The sequence below is a fragment of the Cololabis saira genome, chromosome 6 (genome assembly GCF_033807715.1).
Source record: "Cololabis saira isolate AMF1-May2022 chromosome 6, fColSai1.1, whole genome shotgun sequence".
NCBI lineage: Eukaryota > Metazoa > Chordata > Actinopteri > Beloniformes > Belonidae > Cololabis > Cololabis saira.
In genome coordinates, this window is record NC_084592.1 from 32,268,066 (window position 1) to 32,292,434 (window position 24,369).

Genomic DNA, 24,369 nt, shown 5'->3' on the forward strand with positions numbered 1-24,369 from the left:
TCCGCTCATACGCCTCCTCCATGGAATCCTCCCAGGGTACAGTGAGTTCGATTATGTAGACCTTCTTTATGGCGGGGGACCAGAACACCAGGTCAGGCCTCAAGGTGGGGGTGGCAATCTTTGAGGGGAACACTAGCTGTTTTACAATGTCTGCCAGCATCTTCTAGGCATGTGCTAGGCACAACTGCCTTCTCTCTGAAGGTGTAGAGTTGGTCCTAGTAGCTGTAGCCCCTTCACGGATAAAAGCAGTTACCCACGGTGTTGTTGAGGTGACAGATGTTGGCAATGGTAGGGCATTGATGCTCGTTTCTCTTCCAGTGTGGCAGCAAGGCTCTTCAAGACTTGATTGTGGCGCCAATTGTATCGTCCTTGGGTAAGGCTGGTATTACAGCCTGTGAGTATGTGCCGGAGGGAAGCTGGCTTGGAGCGCAGCACGCACCCAGAATCTTCGCCAAACCACTGGTGGAGATTAGTTGGTGTTGGAAGGACGTCATATGGGGCTCTGATGGCAAAGCTCAGACTCCTTGCTTCCATGGCCAATACATCTGTCCAGCTCAACCTCCTCTTTTCAACACTCTCCGTCGTGTCCACAGACCCTGTTTACCAAGGGCGACTGACTTGGTCCATCTGGCCATCTCCTCCTGATGCCGCACTACCACCATCTTCCTCCGTGGTGGACAGGTGGCTTTTCTCCAGGTTGGGAAGCTGGGTGTTAAGCCCAAGGCCTCCTCTTCCTTGCTGAATATTCCCCACAATGTCAGCATGTCTGAGAGCTGCTGTTGTCTCCTCCCCTGCTCTTGCTGATCTCCACTTGCAGCCAGTCACAAAGGTTGGTGCATTTTCACTGATCACCGGATCTTTGGATTAATTCAAGGTCATCTGCAGTCGTGCTTCAGCGCACTTGAACCCACTTCTTGACGTGAGCTGTGATTCTTCTCTCCAGCTTCTATACTGTTGAGATGAGAACCTCATAGACAACAAGGGGCCACAACACCCAGGCTAGTAGACTGAACTGGAAGTACCAGGCATTTAACTTCCCAGGTAGTTGGGTCTTGTCAATCGCCTGTAGGCCTACATTGATGTCATTGCACAGTTGCTTCACCGGGTCATGGTCTTTCAGGCTTGAGTCTTATAGCCTTCCAAGGCTTTTGACTGGCTGCTCAGATACAGTGGTGATTGGGTCATCACCGATAAAAAACTGCAAGTCAGTAAGCACTCCCTTTACCACTGAGATGCTGATGACTTGGATGATTTAATCGTCATATGGCCCTAATTGCAGGTCTTAAAAGTAGTCCCTGACCAGAGTTTTGATGGTTTCCGGGATGAACTCAAAGGTAGTCCAGAGTAGCTCATGGGGCACAGGGCTGAAGGCGTTTTGCAAGATCCAGGAAGATCGCGTGGAGGTCCCTTTTCTCCAGCTTTGCCATTTGGATCTGGTGCCAGATCATGCTGGTAGAGTGAGCCCGATACGGCTGCCTTTTCTACAGATATATCCACGTACTCATTACTGCACAGGTACTCAGCCATCCTTTGTGCAATGACTCCGAAGAAGATCTTACCTTCCACAAGCAAGGCGATGGGGAAGAACTGGCTGATGTTTGTTGCGTCCTTCTCCTTTGGGATAAGGATCTCACCTGCCCTACACCACACTTTGGGTATTGTCCTTTTCTGCCATACTGACCTGATGAGGCTCCAGAGGAACATAAAAACATCTGGTGCGTTCTTGTACACTTTATATGGGACGCCATTGGCCCAGAAACTGAAGCTGTTCGCGTCCGATCGACGATCTTCTCCACCCTTTTCCATGTTGGAGAACCAATCTCAAATTGATGCTCTGGGGGGTCGATTGGTGGAATGTCTGGAGAAATGGCCAGGCATTCATAGGGCTTTGGATCCAAATATGTTGATCTCAGGTGCTCCTCCAGGTTGTTCTTTGTTGTTTTTGGAACTCTGCTTTTCTCCTTGGTGAAGAGAGACTTCAGGAAATTGAAGGGATCTTTGTAGAACGGTGTTCTTATTTGTTCTTTATTCCTCCTTTGTTTCCATGAATTATCTGCAGAGGTTAGACATGTCAGTTTGGAGGGTGCTTATGCCCTCCTTTTCCACTTCCGAGGCCTTCACCCAAGGTTTCCTGAGTTGTCTCATTTCTTGAAAAAGGCACTTGATTTCCTGTTGCCTCCTGCTCTGTATTGATAAATTATGTTTCCCATTTCTGTTTAGTAAAGCCAAATAGTTAGTGTAAACTCTATTGTGTTAGGGACAGTCATAGCTACAGCTATAGGAAAAGACTAGAACAGGCTTGTCTTGAACATAGCTGCTATAGACCTACCGTACGCTGCAGGGGGACACTAGCATGATCCACTGAGCGGTTCCCATCACGCCTCCTTCTTTTTCCTTTCTCAGTAATTAATTAGAAGTATCTCATAACCATCCTTGTTTTCCATGGTTCTTGTATTTCGTTGTGGTGGTCTGCCCCCTCCTCTTCTCTTCTGTGCATGTTTGCAGACCAGAGCTTTAGGAGCTGCATGCTGCCCTGCAGTCCCACCCTCTAACCGTCTCAGTGCTTGCTTCAACCTGTCTGTATAGATGTCTGGTGGATATTTGCTGACATCCTGGCCTGCAGTACCGCCCTCTGACCACCTCAGTGTCTGCTGTCTACATATGCTTATATAGTCATCCCTGTAGTGCACAAACTAGCCATTCTGCGTCTCTCCTCTCTCTGTTCTTCATTCTCTCTGTCTGATCTATCTTTTCCTTCTCTACCCAGCTAGCCTTTGGCAAGAGGCTCCCCCCTTATGAGTCAGCTCTTGCTCAAGGTTTCTTCCCTCCTAAAGGGGAGTTTTCCTTGCCACTGTCCACTGTTTGGCTTAAAGTTTTTCTCCCACTAGAGGAGTTTTTACCTGCCATTGTTTATGTTTATGTAATAAAGGATCTGAGCCTTGAGACAGCTTCTGTTGTAAAAGACGCTATAGTAAAATTGAATTAAATTGAATTGTTCTTCGGGTAGAAGCCCACATTCATAGCAGATGGATAAGATTGTAGTCCAGACCATTTACAAAAGTAGTGCTTATGAAATCCTGAGTCCCTAAAGAGTATAGAGAGGTGAACGATCTCCCTTTTGTCGACAAATTCCTTAAAAAAATTTTAAATGCTTAAAAAACACAAAACCACGTCCAGTCATTTGCATTTGAAGTTTACATCTCGAGGGCAAGTATGCAAACCTAACCTGGATACTCTTAATCTCACATCCTTCAGTTGTCACTGCAGCAAGGAGTGTAATTAATAAATAGCTGACAACCAGATGGGCTTTTGATTTTAATTTTATTTTCAATACCCGCTGTGCTGCGATCTGGTTGGACTGCCAGCCAACCTACCCCACTCCTTAACCCTCCTGTCACCCCAGCCTGCCAGGCCTCAACCCCCCCTCAAACCACAATAAAGGCCCTTCCGGGCATTAAACTCAACCTCTGCCTTCCTGTGTCGTGCACTTGAGCCCAACGCCTACTGAGACATACAGTATATAGTATATTTAGTAGTATAGTTAGTTAGTTATATAATAGTTAGTTAGAACTATAGTACATATAGTTCACATTGACTTTCAGATTCCCTTTCACTTTCACTATTTTATAGCATTTGATTTTGTAGTGTTCTGTACACAAAAATAAACAACTCTCTTACCTGAAGTATCCAATGATCATTATGGCCACCAGCAAAGAACTGAAGGACACAGCGTAGCCAGTTGTATACATGACATACAGCCGCTCGAAGAAGTCTTGCTGTAACATACAGGGAAATATATGCTGTTCAGTTCATTCATCTTCAGACGGACTCAGAATATACACTAGCATGCCTCAAGTAGCAGCTCTACACATGATGTTGTGTAAAGAAAAAGAGCGCTTACAGTACTTATTTTAGGAGCTGAAGGAGAAAACCGGGTCTACATTAACCCCTTAATCACAAACAAATGATAGGCTAAAATATGATTGGCTATTTCATCAGGAGTCTTTAAAGATAAACATGGTAAACTGAGTAAGAGCTATCGAGACTTAATGAGACTCTCCCTCTCTCTCATATATACACACACACATATATATATATATATATATATATATATATATGTGTGTGTGTGTGTTTACATAAATATATATATCTTTTATTTATATATCACATATTAGCTCATTGTCACTTGCTGATTTGATGAATAAGGCAAAAAGTAATGAATGGCAGACTGAAATTCAAAATAACACTCATTCTACTGTCTTAATTTTCTTAATGGGTTTCATGTTCTTTGCAAAGAAATACCGTATTTTCACGACCATTCGGCGCACCGTGTGAAAAGGCGCACCCTCAGTTTTGTGTGTAATTTTTGGATTTAAAACACACATACGGCGCACCGACCCAAAAGGCGCAGTCTTCACAGACGGAGCTGCACACACGCGCGCCGCAAAACACACACGCGCTGCAGAACATACACAGAGGAATGGGGTGCTTATTTAAAAATAGAGCAGGAGCAAAACTTAGTTTGATATTTTATTTCACTTTTTACATCAATCAAACCCTTCAAAGTCTTCATCTTCTGTTTCCGCATTAAAGAATTAAAAAAAACACCGGGTCGCCGCACATAGACCTGCCTCAGCCACTCGATCATCTCTTCATCCATCCAGCCCTTTTCATTTGCCTTTATAATGACTTCGGCTGGAAAAGTCTCTTTAGGCAACGTTTTTCTTTTAAAAATCACCATCGGCGGCAGTTTCTGTCCATCAGCGTGACAGGCAAGCACAACAGTAAATGACGACTTCTCATACCCCGTTCTGCGGATCCCGACCGCGCTGGACCCGGTCCGCTCCCCGTCCGCTCCCCCGCGCTGGACCCGGTCCGCTCCCACGCGCTGGACCCGGTCCGCTCCCCGTCCACTCCCCCGTGCTGGACCCGGTCGGCTCCCCCGCGCTGGACCCGGTCCGCTCCCCGTCCGCTCCCCCGCGCTGGACCCGGTCCGCTCCCCATCCGCTCACCGGCGCTGTACCCCGTTAACTCCACCGTGTGATTCCGGGATGTGGAACGTGAGCGGCACCTCGTCCATGTCGGGGATGTGTCGGCTGCAGAATGAGCGGAAGCTCTCCATCTTTTCCATATAATCCGCCGGGCGCTGCTGCTGCGCTGGCAGTTTCATGAAGCGAAAGCACCAGGACGGACCTCCATGAAAATGTTCAATTTTCATTTCTTCCGCCAGAGCTACTGCTTTCAGTCGGACTCAGCCGCAACTCACGGGTGCTTCACACGCCCCCTTCTCCCTTTACCGTTCTCATGGTGGCTCCGCCTCACATTACCGTAATACAGGTAATAGAAACGGCGCACCGTTTCATAGGGCGCGCGGCACATTTTAGGAAAAAAAATTTTATGTGCGCCTTATGGTCGCGAAAATATGGTACATGATTAGCAAAATTAGTACATGTACACTGAGAATTAGGCCAGGTCAGTTAAACTGGTCTATTCATGAATGCCAGCAGAGCCTGTCTTCACCATCCACCGATTACTTTTATGCCATTACAGAATGAACATTGATGAGCAAACTATATTACCATATTGCATAAATTTGATTTCATCCTGACTCAGTGACTGAGCAGCAGGTCTTTGGTCAATAAGGTGAGGAGACCCAACATCTGGTTCATTACATCACACATTCATCAAAACATTACGCTTGACTGAACATATGACAGTGATGCACTGAAGCAAGGTCCAGAACAGACTCAAGTCTTTTGGATGGCAGCAGGAACTCCTAAATAGCTTTTTCAACTGTTTTTATTGGGAAGTCTGTTGGTGCAGAAGCATCAGAGGAAGAGATTTAAAAAAAACTAATCATAACATTCAGGGGTGGTAGGTGAACAGGGACCGGAGGATGCTGGCTAAATAACTGTCAGTCTGAGATAATAGCTCTTAGCCCCTACATGACATTGTGATGACCCTGGAACACTTCAATAACAAACTGCTGCATCCTAAATGTGTTAAATAGCCATGTCACAGGGGCGTCCTTCCTACAGCCATCAGACTGTAGAAACCTACATGTACTGTATGCAAAAAAACACCACAAATGCTTTCTCTAATACCTTACATTCAGCTGTACGACACTTCTATCTTTTGGTGCTTTCTTAGGGTGTACCTTTTCTCACATATTTGTATATCATTTTATATGTTCAAATAATAAGTGTTTATATTTATTTTATATTATTTAATTCTATATTTTTATTTTGTATTCTTATTTTTATGACTTTTTATGAATTACTTTTTGTGGTGATGGGGTTTCACTGCGCCACTGCAATAGTGCCAGTTTTCCTCGGTTGTTATTCCTTCGTGATTTATTTCAAAAGGATTTGGCACAAAAGCATCAAAAAGACATCCATTTTAGAAGCATGCTTATTCTTCTTTTAAATCACCCACCTTGACACTTAACAATAGGTGTTATAGTCTGCTAGGATTTAAATATAACTGAACATGAAAAAAGTGTACAGTATATTTATTTTGATTAGTCAAAAAGTTGAGCCATTTTGGTCAACCTCCAGGCACTCTCGACAACAGAGAGTCTTCCCTCTCTGTTTGACTGGGAAAAATCAAATCCGTGCAGCCTGTGGCAAAGAGTCAGGAGCACAAACCGGATTATGTTTGGGGAACAAAATAAGGCGAAAAGACTATTGCTCCAGAGAACGCAAAGCTGTTCAGTTGTCACCCCATAGTGGGGAAATTTCATTTGGTGTCCCCTAAGACAAATTATCAAATGCTCACACATAACATGAAACAAACCATGACTCACATCCAATTTCACTTCTCAAAAAAGATCAAAGAATGTTCTGAGTCAGCCATCGCTATATGCTAAGGATCTGTGTGAGCAAATTTATGTGTGTAAACATGTGGGTCAAGTTGCAACCAAGGCAGCCTCTGCATTAATATTTTAGGATAACTCTTACCCTTGCTTCTTCATCTCTGAAAGGCTGAAGGAAGAGTAGACACTCTGAGTAGTTGGTCCATGTTTTGTTCCAGTGCTCCACAAACACCCAGGAACCGTTGACATCACACTTCCTGTAAGCATGCCCTGTAAGCACGTGAATAAAAATGGACAGGAGTTTACATCCTATTTCATCCTTACATGTTATTAGTAATAAATAGTTAATTTACTATCAGAAGCCAAAAAGTTCTGGAACATTATTAAATGGATATCATCCCTTACTCAGGTACTTGTCAGTACGTACTACATATTGTAACGTTTAGTGCTTTTCATAATTATATAAAATCATTCTAATGGTGGCGCTGGAGCTCTGCTCATGTTCTGTTATTCTTTGCAAAGTTTGATGTCATGTCGAAGGACAAGAGAAATGGACTGTAACTCAGCCATAATTTGTTTAATCTTGTCCCAAATCGATGCATATGATTGTAGTTTGAGCCTGAACGGTTGTAGCGCCACCTGTTGGTAACAGGAAATGTCATACATCTCTATGCATCCCTGCTGCAAGTGGGATGACTGGATACACCTCAAACCTGGTCAACCAGTAATAAAGACACAGAAGGTGACTGAGAATAAAAACTGTAACTTTATGTCAAAGATTGTCACCGGGAGAGTACAGCAAAATTAGATGCATCGCCAGGAATGGAAAAGTTGTTCCAACTTGTACATGCATTGTCCAGTCTGCCCAAAAATTCATTCATTTGATGAGGCTTCCACTATGAACAATTGGATGTGACCATCTTAGATGAATTCCTTAGCCTTCTGGTCAAAGGAGCATGATTTGCTATGCATTTTGTCCTGGATTTACTCTGTACTTCATCAGATCAGACTGAGTTTCGCACAGAATACAGTATACTCAAGGCTGTTCTCATAGACCATATAATGTTTCATGGATGGATGTCCAAATGCACTTTTATTATTTTATTATTATTTAAATATCCTCTGGTTGTCCTAAGGAGGGGAGGTTAAAGGATCACCTCCCTTTTACCTGGGGAAGCTTTGATTTATGTTTTTTTCCCCCATGTCAGTACAAAAAGTCTGAATATATCTCTGGATTCTGAATGTTTTTCAGTTCTCTTTTCACTTTTTGTAATCAAGCATACAAACAAAAAAATAATTATTAACCTTTTATGTTCAAGATTTGTACCAAACTGCAGATGAACAGCAGGATTGGCATTAAAATACAAAGCTATCTATTAGTACAATTAAAAAAAAATGCCATTCCCATGGAGTATAATTAGCCAACTGTTTGCTGAAACATTTGCAATTTGAGTTTTTTAAAGTGCATATTCATGAATTACCTGAGCTCACCGCTTGATAAGTTGCACCCAATTGATCAGAAAATAATTTCAAGCTCTTTTAAATTGCATATTCCTGAAAGTCAACAAAGCTGTGATAAGTGCTTAGTGGTCAGTAGAGCAAAATGGTTTGAATCTCTTTTTTCCTCTTCATGTATATGATGAAAAGTTGCGACTGTAACTACGGTTCTATGAGTCCCGGATGACCGCCAGGCGGTGTTGTAAGCGCTGGATATCGCCGCTATGTCGAGTACAAATAACAACAATGTCACGTCACCCGTGACCCCTGCATGACCCTCGGAAGGGTATATCTTCCGGCGTCGGCATGGGATCGGTTCCTAGAATCTTCTTGCGAGAGCACGAGGATTCTGAGTGACCGGAAGGCCTGGCGGTCATCCGGGACTCATAGAACCGTAGTTACAGTCGTAACTTTCGTTCTATTTCATCCCTACTGACCGCCAGGCGGTGTAAGCACTGGATGACAAATACCAACAACGTCACGAAGAATCCCGGTCACCTGAATCACTGACCAGGGGCAGAAGGACCTGGGAGCAGAATTACGCCCAACGGTTGGGGAGTGGCGACGTTGATTCTGTAGAATCTGGAGAACGTGTCAGGCGACGTCCACGAAGCCGCGATGCAGATGTCCTCCAGAGGCGCCCCTTCAGGGCAGCAGAAACTGAGACGCTTCTGGTCGAGTGGATCCTCACTCCCATTGGCAAGGGGCAGCCACTGGCCCTGTAGGCGTTCCCGATGGTGTCCACCACCCAGTGGGACAGGCGCTGTCTAGAAACAGCATAACCTTTGTTAGGGCCACCATGGCAGATAAAAAGCTGCTCCAACCGTCGCACAGGCGCGGTAGCATCAACATAAGCAGCGAGGGCCCGTATGGGGCACAAAGGCCTCGGCCCACTCTCCACAGGCTGGGGGTCGAACCGGGCCAGCTGGATAGGCCGATTGGTATGAGTGCATGGCAAGACCTTGGGCGGGAACGCCACGTTCGGCCACAACGTAGCCCCTGAGCCATCTGTGTTCCACCTCAGGCAGGACCCGCTGACTGACAGGGCGTGTAACTCACCGATTCGCTTTGCTGATGTCATAGCGAGGAGAAAAGCTGTCTTCATAGAAAGCCACTTCAGGTCCACCTGGGCCAAGGGCTCAAAAGGTGGCAAAGAGAGGGCACCTAGCACCATGGACAGGACCCACACTGGGGCCCTTGGGGTCCTCGGGGGGCTCAGTCTCAGAGCCCCCCTGAGAAAGAGAGAAACCAACCCTTGGTACCCCACGAGGGCATTCTCAACCAGGGCATGTTGCGATGAAATGGCCGCCACGTACACCCTTAAGGTGGACTGAGCACGGCCACCATCCAGGAGGGACTGAAGGAACTCCAGGATCGTGGACACGGGGCACAGGGTCCTCTGCCCTGTCTGCACACCAGGCAGAGAATCTCCTCCACTTGCACTCATACTGGAGGTGGGTGGAAGGCGCATGGGCATTCAAGATGGTAGCCCTGACGGGCTCAGTACAGCTTGGCACTAACGGGTCGGGCCCTGCAGTGGCCAGACCCAGAGTTGAAGGCGACGGGGGTCGGGGTGCCAAATCTGACCCCCCAGCTGGGACAGAAGGTCAGGGAGGTGCCATGGCGTGCCGCAGCAGAGCCTCCACAGTAGTGGGAACCATGGTTTCCCTGGCCAGAAGGGGGCCACCAAGAGGAGCCTGTGACCTTTCTGGAGGACCCTCTGCAACGTCCGCAGGATCAAAGGTAGTGGGGGAAATGCGTATAGGAGCCCGTCGGCCACTCGTGCCTTAGGGCATCCTGACCAGAGGACTGGTCTCCTCTGTCCAAGAGAACCAGAGGGGGCAGTGAGCAGAGTCGCCCGAGGCGAAGAGGTCCACCACTGCTCTGCCGAAGAGGACCCAAATCGTCCCCACTACCTCCGGATGAAGCCGCCACTCTCCCGGGGGAGGCTTGTGCCGGGAAAGGAAGTCCGCCACCTGATTCCTGTCTCCTGGCAGGTACATCGCCCGCAGGCTGAGCAGGCGAGGAGCGGCCCACGTTAGAAGGCCCCGGGACACCCGCAGCAGCTGTGCAGACCTGGTAGGATGGACAACTGGACCTGGGGCGAAAGGGGGGCGAAAGTCACCAGCAGGCTGTCCAACGGACCGTTGGGAGCCGGCCTCCATGGGCAGGCGGCTGGGGGTGACACCTAGGGGCAGATGAAGGGCCTCTCGGTGTACTGGAGGCGGGCGCTCTGCTGTGAAGGTGCACCAGTCGCTGCCTGGTCTCATCGGCCAGGGCGGTGTGGTTCAGAGCTTCCAGAGCAGTTGCCCCAAACAGCTCCCCCCGTTCTGCTGGTGCCTGCCGAAGAACCCTACGGGCAGTCTCCGTCAAAGGTGACTGCGCCAGCCAGACATGATGGCGCGTGTGCACCAGGGTGGACATCAGCCGCCCCAGCTCCCTCGTCTGGGAGGCAAAAGCCTGTAGGGAGACGTCACACATGTCACGTGTGGAATCGTCCACCTGTGCATCCCGCAGGGAAGTGGAGAGAGCCAGCAGGAGATGGGAAAGGGTGTTCCCCAGCCGGCCAATGCGCGCCGCTGTGTCATAGGCCTTTCAGCAGGGGTTAATTTGTGCCGGATCCTGCCGGAACAAGATCCGGCACCTCTCGATTTTGGCCTCCCTGCGTTCCGGGACTTATTTGGGCAGATCCGGCACCTCTCGTATATATATAAAACAATAATAATATAAAAAAGTTTTTTTTTAATGTATAAAAAATAATAATATGCATAAATTCATTTACAGAACAAATCCCAAGCATTTCATTTTGTTTATAAAGATTTAACGTCATTTGAAAGAGTCGGAGATTTGTTGATGCAATGAAAAGATGGGCCAGCAAACCACGCCCCTGACCAAAAAAACTTTGGAAATTTGCTGGATCTGGGGAGCCAGCAGCGAGCAATGCAAACATGTCAAAAAGACAGCTGAATTTACTGTCTTTTTTCAAAAAGAAGGAAGAGTTGCATGATTCTTCAAAATGAATCAGAAAAGCAACAAGCGGCGATGAGGGCAGCTGCAGCACAATCAATGTGGTCCCTGCGCCGCGGACACATACACATGAATGGATTTGTGTCGGTTGCTGTGTGGATTATGTTCTCACTACAAATAAAAAAACGGGCTGAAGCCCCCCCAAATTTGATCTCAGCCCCCCCCCAAAATTAAGAGGACATTTTTCCCTTTCCAACGATACCAATATTGTGTTTGTACAATTTAAAACTGCGTTATTTTGGGACTGATGCAGCCGCATCTCTCTGCCTGGAGTCACTGCACTGTGCAGCAATGTCCCGCCCACAGCTCCATCTGATTGGTTACACACAGAGACAGGCACGGGAAACAGCCAATCAGCGGTGAAGGCTGTGCATGCGCTGTGTCTCACACAAACAGAGGGGAGAATAAGTTTAGCCGGGTAGAGAAGCTCCGGAGCTATGTTTCCAAGGTAAGTTAAGGCAGCAGACACCCTATTATTGTTATTCTAGCTTTCCAAAATGCACCAGATTGATGCATTTAAATGCATTATGCTCAAAAATATATATTATATGCTCCATGTCAGCGGCCAAGCGATCCACTTGGGAGGAGAGCTGGCTCTGCAACCGCCGTAATTTGGGGGCACCCACCACTCTCTTCGCCAACCGCTTCAGCAAAGTCCCTGCTGGCTGGGATGAGGGGAGCCTGGCTGATGGCTGCAGCTGCTCTGGGCATAGGCAAGAGATGCAGAGGTCATGGCCATCCGCCAGATCCAGGGCGGCCATATAACCTGTGCAAGATCGCTCCATCACAACGATCGGTGGGAGAGGGGAGCGGACACGCTGCCTTCACCACGAATAAAGAAAAACGTCCTCAACCAGGAAACACAAATGAGACAGGTGGGAGAGGGGAGCGGACGCGCTGCCTTCACCAAAAAGGTGTCTTTCTCAAAAAGAAAAAATTAATCTTTTTTTTTTCTCTTTTTTTTTCAAAAGAAAAAGTAATTGCAAGGAAAAATCAAATGTGACAAGTGGGAGCGAACGCTGCCCTCACCTTAAACCACAGAAGTTCAGGTAACAGGCGCAGCCGACAGCTTACTCCCTGTCAGCTGTGCTGGGGGGCGTGGCGGAGACGCCACCGCCACCAGCGACACAATCAAACAACGCGCCGGCCACAACTTCTCGGAGGGCGAAAAAAATAGTTACACCTACCTGAATGGCACAGGGCCTGCGGTGTAGGGAGGAAAGGAAGAAGCTTTAACCAGCCTTCTATTTCCGTCCTGTACTTCCGACGCGCGAAGCGAGAAGAATGAGGAACCGATCCCATGCCGACGCCGGAAGATATACCCTTCCGGGGGTCATGCAGGGGTCACGGCTGACGTGACATTGTTGTTATTTGTACTCGACATGCGCATGCGCGAGCGGAGATACCCAGTGCTTACAGCACCGCCTGGCGGTCATTAGGGACGAAGTATAACTCAACTTTCATATTTTAATTTTTTGGCCTATGGCCTATGTCTGTGTAGATGGTGGCTATCATGATTACATTGAGAAATAGGCTGAGGGAGCTAAAAAAAAAAAAAAAAGTGATACATAAATATACATTTCTTCAAATTGAATTTAGAAATGTACTTCATTTTTCATGATTTAAAATAATAATTCACATCAAAAAAGTCCTGCAGAAAAGTATTTATACTACATGTCAGGACAGAAACACCTAGAATATATCTCTGCATTCAATTAAAAAAAAAATCTTGTTCTCACTGTTCAGGTTGGTGCAAGAAAATATATAAGATTCTTAACCTTTGTGATTGAAGTCATAGATGTAAGATGGGCAGGGAACCTCTGTAACCTGCCCAGGAGAGCCATGTGGCCAACAAATAAGACCATCCCAATCTGGAGGGCACGCCTCATCTGCAGTGAAAAGGAGAATAACACCACACACAAGTAACAAGTAACAGTAACTCCCCCCATTAAAATAAACCTAAAAAGTTAATATAAAAGAATAAGTATATAATAAATTAATAGAAAAATAAGTAGTTAAAACAATAACTAGATAACAATAAATTAAACCACACAAATAAAATAAATAATAAACAAAATTCATATACGTATAAGCTAAACTAAAAAGGAAGGTCTTGAGCTTCTTTTTAAAAATGTCAACAGTCTCTGGGGCCCTGAGGTTTTCTGGTAGGCTGTTCCCCAGAAAAGGACCGTAGTAGTGGAACGAGGTCTCACCAAAGGTTTTTGTTCTAACTTTAGGAACAATTCAAGGCCAGTACCAGAAGACCTCAGGGTCCGCGAGGGCTCATAATATAAAAGCAAGGGATCACAATTCAGGAAGAATAAAAATAAAATCATTCAGTTATTAACCTTACCAGATTTGGAAAGTGCAATTAAAAAGAATGAGTAACACAAAAGTAAACATATCTCTCTCATAACTTTTATGAATCCATTGCAGAGGTTAAAGTCTGGTTTGTTCATACTTTATAAATATAATAGCATACATAAAAGAAAACATTAAAAATAAGATTGAAAAAATAGAAAATTATTATTATTATTATTATTATTATTATTATTATTATTATTCAATTAAGTTGATTGAATAAAACAATGACAAAAAGAAAAAACACTTCAGGTTGAAAGGTTGAAGGAATTAATAAGAGACTAACCCAAGTTTTCATTGTTCCATTTTCTGATCCTGTAATGGCTTTAAAGACAATTATTTTTGTTGCTTTTGTTTTTAGGTTAAAAGAAAAGAAATCTACAAACTGAGTTAAGAAATATATTTATAAATCAACAGCAGAACTTTGTTTGTTTGTTCTCTTCTGAATGAACGAACCTTCAACCTTTTCAAAGAAGCAGTGGAGTCCTGAATCAGGACTCTCCAGCCAAGTTACCAACATAATCTTTTCTTCAGTGTGAACACGTCATTTTAACACATGATGTCCCTTACCACTCAATGTTGTGTTAAGAAATCATTCTCACTGTAGGCTGTAATTTTAATTTGCATATTCAAAAGGAAATTGCCCAAATGCTATAAGCCTAAAAATGATGTCAGTGCAATTCATAAATGCAAGTGCTTATTAGATTGGCATTTTTACAACATTCAGACAGCTAATTATATCAAGCATTGTGTTTGTCACTCCAAATGGGCTTAATTATCCCATATGCTTACACACTGTTTAATATCCTGACATGTGCCAGGTCCAGTAATGCATCTCTGATCTACGCTGCTTCTCCAGAGCCATATAATAATTTTCGCAAAACATTTTTTACTTTTCTACTTATCAATATCCCCTCCCTCAGCTCCCATTATTTTTTTTTCCCAAATAAACCCGAAGCAGAAAAACAACTCTAATTATTCCAAGTGTTCTTCTTATCAAAAAGTGTGAAATAACCTGTAGCATACCTGCGCTTGATGGTTCCATATTGGAGAGGTTCTGGTAGCACTGCATTTTGACTTCATACAGGATGTACATCTGCTCCTGTGCTGATAAAGGACCATCAAACCCCATCTGTGTAGAACAAACAGGATCAAATGTAATGCCTTCATGTCAATATAGTACATGAATAAATCAGCCTCGGCTTAAAGTTTCAACATTTGGTACTTCTTGGCATCTACTCTGTACTCCAGACAGATGGCAGGCAGAGGAAGAGTCTCAACCAAAGAGAAGACTTGTAATCAAACATTCATGTTTATACTGGCATTAACCCACACATAGTGCAATATATTGCAATATTTAAATAGATGCTAAACAATTTTTATTAACTAAGCATTTAAGGATTATATTTAATTTCTGTTTTGCAATGTTGTTGTTTTTTGTAGTTTGTTTTTGTTTTTTATTTATTGTAGGTTTTAGTTATTTTAGTTCACAAACACAAAGTCAGCCCAGGAACTTTCAGGTGGGCTAAAAACCTAGCTGGGTGCAATTTCAGTTCAGTTTGCAGGTAATCAGCATATCCACAACTAACAAATACAAAGGGCCAACCAAAGGGCTTGGTACTTAAAAATTCAGATAAACACCATCAACCAGGTGAGACAAAAGCTTAGCAGAAGGCAGGAAAAATGTAACGCTGGAGTGCTTGCATGGCTAGGACGATCTGGGACTGACAGATGGGATAATAGAGCTCAAAGCAGAGCAAGAGTAATGTGTTACAGGTGTGGATAACCAGTGCAGGTGAACCAGACAAGCAACTGGTGAGATATATGGAGCTGGAAGAACAAGAGAAAAGAGACACTATTCAGACTTGATTAAAATGTGTCTTAGGAAATCTAATAATAAGTGGCTAATGCTACTTAGAGGTGTGAATGAATTCAAGGGTATATCCAATCCAATTACTCAGGACACATTTGAAGGTGGTCTGGGACAGTTATGTTTGCATTCTGTTTGTAGTTTGAACACAAAAGCATTCTGGAACAGATTCTAGGACCACTTAATAAACTAACATCATCAACATTGGCCCGGTTTCCCAGATCAGTTAAGTAGTTCTTAACAGCGAAAGACTTCTTTCAAACCTTCTTAAGGAGCCTGTGAAAGAAAATCGTGTTTCCCAGAGTTGCTCTTAGCTTAAGAATCTCTTTCATTAAGAAGGAAATGAAAGATGCTGCTGACCCAGTCTTTACAACCATCTTAGTGAACAAAGACTCACAGATCCAGCCGCGTCAGGCAAATCAATATCACACCAAGCAATGAGATATTAAAACAATGCACCCCGCACAAATTTGGATCTAATTTATACTTTAGATTTATATTGTTTAGCATTTATTGGTGACAGCAAAGGGGGAAAAAAAGAAATATAAAGAATAACAAGTGTGTTCCGGTATATGCTTTATGCATTATGCACAAATAAAACGATCATCATGAATATCATTTATTTGATAATTTGGCTGCTATACAGCATGTTCTCTCTGCAAATCAACCGCGTCGCCGTGCGCGAAGCAGACCTGTTTTTATGAACGCATTGGTGCGTCAGCACTTCAATCCCCTGGACGTGCTATCGGACTGGGCTGTCCAGGCAGCCGTGACACCGATCCTGCCCGAGCCCGAGCCCGAGCACCTACATGTGTGATGACAGGGAATTAGTGCATTGAGGAGCAGCGCTGCGTGTCTCCACCAGTGTTGTGCTAGTTACTGAAAAATAGTAACTAGTTACCGTTACTAGTTACTTCATTAAAACGTAACTCAGCTACTTAGACTAAAAAGTAATGCGTTACTATGAAAAGTTACTTTATAGTTACTTTAAATGAAAACATTATTTTAAGCTCCCATTTCATGCCCCTCTAGCATCCATTTCAGCAGGTACTGTATGGATTTACATTGTGCATCGTGTTCTGCATTCTAAACAGTCTCCCCGCTTCTTCACTTCCTGTGTCAATAACGTTGGTTGCTTAGCAACAAGCTGAGAACAGCCAATGAGCTTCAGCAGCAGCTGAAGAACAGGAGCCTTTGATGAATCGTTAATTACAGTCTCAAATATAATCAATGGTGTCGGTTTATAAGAATCTTTTTGCACAGAAGAAAAAAGAGCGAAGACAACGACACATAACTATTTTCTTCTCTTGAAAAAACACAGCTGCACCGCGGGGTTTAGGATAAAAAGACGCTACAGAGTCGGGATGCAGCGGCTCAGAAGAGCAGTGGAATACGTGCGAGGCGGGGCTGATCTGAAGCCTTCTATAATTGTAAAAAGAATTTCACTTATCACGGGTTCTTTTTGGAACATAACCCCTGCGAAAAACCAGGGATTGCTGTAATTCCACGTTGCGAAACTCGCCTTCTCTTGGCTCGCCATGACCCTCATGTTTTTGAACGCACACACACTACGTTTCCTCTGGTCTCCGGTGCGGGGAAAAAAAGCTTCACTGTAGCCAGAAATAACGGAGTAATGCACCGTTTGGTAGCGGTAATTGCGTGACTGAATTTAAAAAGTAATGCATTAGAGTAGGCTAGCCTACTCTAATGCATTACTTTTTATTATTTTGCGGTATTAGTTACCGCAAAACTAACGGCGTTACTGTAACCCGTATCCACACCCGCTGTGTCTCCACACATCCGCAAATACAACGTTGATAAATGCAATAGTGAAAACGGTCAAGCAGCTAAATAAACTTCAGAATATTTTTTTGAGGTGACGGATTCTGTTTTACTAGTCAGGAGGATACAATGTGGTCTTATATGCTGAATGATCGTTAAGTTAATTTCTCCTTTCGTCCATCTTTCACATTTAATAAAAACAATACATTTCCTCATTATTATCTTACCAAGACTACTTCTTATTTAGTTGCCGTCTTGTTTTCACCATGAAAAAGGGTCATTGAATTATATTTATCATCTTAATTTTTCATTATAACGCACAGGCAGCAGGGAATTAGTGCGTTAGGTAGCAGTGCTGCGTGTGAAAATGCGCTGATAGTGATCGGTGATCGATTTGCCTGGCATCGATTCATTTGGTTTCAGAACCGGACAGCTCCTCCAAAGAGCTTCTGAAAGAGCGAAACTAAAGGACGGTGTAAGAAGTCATCTGGGAAACACCCGTATCTTAGGGTACCTTCTTAGTTGAAACCTTCTTTGAACCTCTCTTAAATCCTTAAGAGAGGTTGGATCTGGGAAACCCGGCCATTATCAAATGACATTAAAATTCTTTGGTCACTTGATTTTCTTCTTCATGCTTGTGCTACATCTTTCCTTGTACTCTATATACCCTGATTTTTCTTGCGCATCAACTCATTCATCCTGTTATGTTCAGCTATTTCTTTCTTTATTTTTTCTTTTTGTCAAGTTAATTGTTTCCAGCTCCTGCCTTTGGTAATAAAAAAATTATGACATTTGGGGTTTGCAAGCAAAAATTCCCAGTAAGTTTGGATATCGGTATTGTAACGCCCGCCAATGTAATAATGCCCGCAAACGTAATAAACCACAAACGTAATAAGAATATGCAGCTTTTAATGTAATAATCCTGCAAATGTAATACATTTCCCACAAACGTAATAGTCGCTGCCTACTACAAACGTAACACGCGATTTCCCACAAATGTAATAACTATTACGTTTGTAGAGATTTATTACGTTTGTGGGGAAGTGAAAATCTTCAACTTTCAATGTTGTAATAACTTCCCACAAATGTAATAATGCAACGAATAATGGTTGTTGGCATGTATATATATGTTACGGTTAATGTAGAAAAACGGCTATTTTGCAAACTAGCCGGTGAATGTGTAAATTATAATAAAACCCATCCGCACTCTCGCAGCCTGCCCTGCATAATTAATGCTGTGGATGTGTCACACCCGACACTTTTTCGGGGAGTGTAACGTTAGGCCAACTGAACTGTAGGCTATTCTGTAGTAACTGGACTATATCTACCAAATGAATTACGTTTGCTTAGTTTGTTTTGGTTTCATCAATTTGTGCAAATGGAGGAGGAGGAGAGACCTCATCTCATCATGCGCTTCGGGTTTGCGCGATTCGGGTTTAGGAGCGCACCTTCCATGAGAGAGACGCAACAACTGTTTGTCTGTTTTGGAGGTGGCAAAGAGAAGAATAGATATTTCCTCACAAAGACTGTTACACTGGATATTTGCGAGTACATTACCCAGACCTATGGTGTGCCCAAATTCAGAGCGCACAGAGCGCACAGAGCAGAGAGCGCTTGGGTTTTATTATAATTTACACATTCACTGGCTAGTTTGCAAAATAGCCGTTTTTCTACATTAAAGCAGCACAACGTAACTTTCAGCTTTTCTGAGTTTGGCGGCATCTTTTGGACAAAAGCGGTATTGTTTTACCAGAAAGAACACTACGTTTCCCATGAGCACCAGCGCGTACTGCCGGAAAACTCCTGTCCCGTTGCTGCATTTGTTTTGATAGAAGACGGGACGCTTTTCTGTTTCACCAAGTGAACAGAAAAAAAAGATGTTAAACTGCTGGAAAGGAACTGGAATTTACCGGGATACCTTATACAAGGAAGCCAGGGAGCGGTATATGGAGAAAATAATGATTATTAACGGTCTGGATCCATATGAAATCATTACTGAAGACCCATGTGTTTCTATAAATTTGTATAATAGTACAACATCCAGTACATGTTTTGTATCCCTCTTACTTCTCTTTTCTTTTTTTTGACTGCTATATTATGCTGAAGAGGCTCCGAGGCGTGAGCAATATTTTTGTTTTCCTCGTGAGATTATTTTTTTCCTCTGCAGCTACAAATAAGAGTTAATATTTTTTCCTCAACAAACTAGTTTTATCTGAAGATTGGGGTTAATTGCACCGCAGAGAGCTGGCGAGGAACTGCGTTTAGCTGGCGAAGTGGGGAATAAAACCCGTGTTTTGATCCGACCCAGTCTGTGAGTGTTTGTGGTTTAAGGCTGATTTATGGTTCTGCGTTAAATCAACGCAGAGCGTACGGCGTAGGGTACGCGGCGACACGCACCGTACGTTGCGCGTCGCCACGTACCCTACGCCGTAGGTGTGCGTCGATTTAACGCAGAACCATAATTCAGGCTTTACTGTGTGGAAGCCGGTGTTTGGTCGTTACAGCCGCGATCCAAAGCGAGCCGACGACTCTTTCACTCTTTTACTTTGTTATGTCAGATACTTGGCCTGCGTGGTTCTGCCTCCGAGCAGGAAACCGGTGAAAAGTTAAACCATTAGGATCTTTTCCCCACGTCTGTTGTGTGGAGCTGCTGCAGCCACAACGCAGCAACAGGTTCTGAGGAGCTCTGAGCTCCAAGCCCCGCCCATTTTCGTCTCGACTGCGAATCGGGAAGGAGGGGGAAGTGACGTATGCCGTAAAGCAATCAAAGTCGTAACGATTTGTAGTTTTTTAGTGTGGCAGGGTTCCTACCATGCTCCTCAAAGTTACATAGTGCCAGTGAAGGCGATACAGACCCCCCCAGACCATGACAGAGGTGTCATTAAACCTGTTGGAAGTTGATGTACCATCACAATGACTCTGGAAATATGATATTAAGGTGGAAAAGTTACGTAGTGTCGCTTTAACCGTAACATATATATACATACCAACAACCATTATTCATTGCATAACATTTGTGGGAAGTTATTACAACATTGAAAGTTGAAGATTTTCACTTCCCCACAAACGTAATAAATCTCTACAAACGTAATAGTTATTACATTTGTGGGAAATCGCGTGTTACGTTTGTAGTAGGCAGCGACTATTACGTTTGTGGGAAATGTATTACATTTGCAGGATTATTACATTAAAAGCTGCATATTTTTATTACGTTTGTAGTTTATTACGTTTGCGGGCATTATTACATTGGCGGGCTTTACAGGGATCAATAAAAAGTGCAGTGTTTTCTCAGAGACGTCAAGCCAAATGACCCAGTGACACAAAAAAAAACTATTAAGGCAGATCATGCAGTATGCAAAGAGACCTCTCATTTCAAATGTTATTACAGTGGCAACATCGGAAACGCCTTGCAGTCTTTGGCCATGGTGTGATAAAGCCCCAAAGGATTGCAAAGCTGTAATTGTTTAGCAAATGGTTAGCACAAGCTGCCTGCTGCTGAAATAAGCTTGACCCTTCCAGGCCAATCCCCAGTCAGTGGCAGCAGTCTGTTGTTTAACAACACATCAAAATATATTCTCTTTGAAAATATGAATGACTATGCACTGCTCTTTATTCAAAGATCAGAAGTCAATACAGTGCTAATAGCTAAGTAGTTATAGTGAGACAGCTAATCGTTGACTATACCAGCTGTCAATCAAAATACTATGCCCCTTATTATGTATAATTAAGGGCATAGTCCCCCCATACAGTGCCATGGATGTGAAATCTAGCTACTAGTTATGGAGACCAAAAACCATGTTCTTTAACCAGGCTAAATATATATATATATATATATATATATATATATATATATATATATATATATATATATATATATATACTGCTGCTACAATTTTATCAAGCCAGTCAATGGAAGATGGAAGAAAACTGACCTTCTGTTTCGCAGTAGATTAATAAGGCAGATTTAGCCTTTTGAGTTTGGCCAAAATTGAGTCAGGCAAAGGGACAAAGATCACTAAAAGCAATGTAGTAAAGACGAGTGGGCCAAAAATCTTCCACAGTGATGTGATACTGACAACATCACACACAAAGCCTCTTTGGATGTTATCACCGCCAACTGTGAAACACATACAGATGGTCCAGATCCTTGCAATGCGTCTGGTGTTTACTCGACCACAAAGGACACGTGTTACTCCATTATTATTTGAGCTCAGTCAAATTGCCCTGCTCTTCCTCTTCCACTATTTGAAAGATGTCAAAAATGACATATAACACTTTAAGATGTGTTTAGACTCTACTGCATTGAACTCTTTTGCAGAGCCTGTTTGGACAAGAGTGCCTCAGGTTGTGATTTTGACTCTTTGTTGACTTCAATGTTGATTTTGTAAATTGTTTTTTTTTAGAGCAACAAACTTTTCAACAAGAGACAGATTTTTCAGGCTTCAGTTTGTCAGTTTTTACTCCACAGAGGTGCAGTAAAAGTGAGCTCTATAACCAACTGTCAATTATTGAAGTCTATTTTTTTCTCTGTTGTCTGTTCCATAACTACTGTCCTTGAAACATGTGTACAAACAATGATAAAATTATATGTGGATTTTCATGAGTTAAAGAAGAGCCATGGATGCCCCATCTGTTAGACAACTGTGTGGTATAGGCTGCATGTTTGTATTTAATTGAGATCCATTTACAAGTGGTAGCTCAAAACACACGAGGGGATGTATTTTATTGTCAGGTATGAATACAAGTAAACACATACACAAGTACACTTGTGATCAGATCACTCTGAGCACATGGTAATTCCAGGTCTGGAGTTCAAAAAACACCCTCCTCATTAGCATCTTAAAGCAAGCTTATTTTCAGCCCATGGTGTCTATTTGCCGTAATAGCTGATCTCCCAACCTCCAGACACATAACAAAAGGGCCATTTTCTTGCACAGCACAAACATAAAAGCCTATGACACAAAATAAGGAAATGGACTTATAGTTTCAACTACTCTTCAAACATAATGTCTGTTACTTTTTTGACAGTTTCTGCATTTTTTCTTTCTTTCTTGTAAAATAAACAGAGATGAAAGATGTAATGTGCTGTGTCATGTTCATTACAGGGTAATTTACCCATAATTAAGACTTGTGAAAGACCAGAGGGTTTTTGTATTATGTCCCTATCCAAAATATATTAAAGAAGTCATATCTTTTCCAACAAATTTACAGACCTTCCTAGTGTCTTAATGAGACATCTGTTATGTCCTTTGGTGAAATTATCGCAGAGATACAGCAGAACAGCTCCCTTTTCAACCCCTTGAAGGTTTAGGGTGAAGTCTGAGGGATTGGTTGAGCCGTCACACAACTGCAGAAGTACTGCATTTTACTCTCATGCCAGCTAACGCCTACTTAACCATGAAAAAATCCCATTTAACCATTCAGTCTGTGTTGAGTATGCTGCTCCAGTAAAGATAAATGGGAGAAATTGAGCTAGTCATATTTTGATACTATTTCCAGGTCACCAGGGCTTCGTTCTGATAAGCAATAGCACCCCTTGTTTGGACAGCCGTGGCCATATGATTCCAAAGATCTCCCATATCGTTGTCTTCGCAAGAAGTGGTTGATAAACGTATAATTCCCTAAACTGGAACGTATTGTTAGAGCTCAGCTCTTGGCTGTAAAAGCCAACATAAACTGTTGTTGTAAAGAGCGGTCCCTGGCATGTTTTGACCAATATACTGTACGACACATTTGAAATATATAGAATTGTTTTAATTTTGTGGAAAAAGGTATAATATCAAAATGTTAAACTACACTGCTAAATGAATCAATTTCCATTAAAGTCGTATTTTCTTGTGGCCAAGCTAGCCGAGCATTAATAAACTGGCAAGATTTATTCATTAATTCGTAGTTCTTAGCCGCAAGAATTGCCAGCCAGGAAAAAAGAAAATAAAAACAATAACAAAAGCTACTCCAAATCTAATCAATCACTATTTAAACTTAAACTGCAACTTAACTTCAATAATTAAACTGAATTTACAACCCTCAATTCTGGCATTCCATACTTCCTCTGGCCTATTGACAGGTGTTGCCTCACACTCACCTCAGACCAAACAAAAAGAAAAAAATTTCTCAAACCCACACCTGGCCAGGTATTTAACTACCCATCCATTGCACATTACTCCCAAAAATCAATTAACTATTCAAAATACATATTCTGTTTAAAACTCATTACATCCATTTAACATCTTATGACAAAACATTTCTATCAAAAGACATTTATTTAATTCTACAACACCATGAAAATCCATAAATATCCACAATAGTCCCAAACACCCCTCTGATCCCCCACACATACTGTAATCCCATCTCCCTTGTGAGTCTTGTCACAGGTTTGCAAATGTATCTGTCCATTTTGTACCATTTATCTGGTTAGTACAACGGTAATGGGCTGCCGCACCGTTACATTTCTTTTCTCGTGAAGAATAATGGCAACAGACATCCAGATATCCAGAACCGCCTCAATTTTGGTAGATTAATTTAAATTTCCCAGAAATCTGTCTGAAGGCTTTTTGGGATGGGCTTCTCCTATTAAAATTTAAATTCAAATTCAAAGATACTCATTATCCCCGAAGTGAGATTAATGCAGCATCGCCCCTTTCTGGGCCGGCAGGAGCTCAGGTGGTAGAGCGGGTCGTCCAATGATCCGAAGGTCGGCGGTTCGAATCCCGCTCCATCCCAGCCACTGTCGTAGTGTCCTTGGGCAAGACACCTTACCCAGCTTGCCCCGTGTGAATGTGTTTGAATGTGTATGAATGTGTATGAATGTTTGGTGGTGGTCGGAGGGGCCGTTTGGCGCGGAATGGCAGCCACGCTTCCGTCAGTCTGCCCCAGGGCAGACTGACGGAAGCGTGGGGTACAACTTTTTTATTTACATACAAATGTTCATCATTACGAACTGCTGCATGTAAACGTACTGACTGAGAGCTACGCGCCGACTAGTGGGGTGAAGGCTGTATTGCTACTGTAGCCTGGC

General features: G+C 43.2%; 1 protein-coding gene across 1 annotated transcript in view; it reads right to left on the reverse strand.

Annotated features, from left to right (window-relative positions):
- Positions 1-24,369, reverse strand: part of pth2ra (parathyroid hormone 2 receptor a) — a 133,873-nt gene that overhangs the window by 95,539 nt on the left and 13,965 nt on the right. The window contains exons 2-5 of the mRNA XM_061722934.1: positions 14,726-14,831; positions 13,117-13,227; positions 6,960-7,084; positions 3,679-3,776 (exon numbers count right to left, since the gene is read on the reverse strand). Coding sequence (XP_061578918.1) covers positions 3,679-3,776; positions 6,960-7,084; positions 13,117-13,227; positions 14,726-14,831 — 440 coding nt within the window. The remainder of the gene's footprint in view (positions 1-3,678; positions 3,777-6,959; positions 7,085-13,116; positions 13,228-14,725; positions 14,832-24,369) is intronic.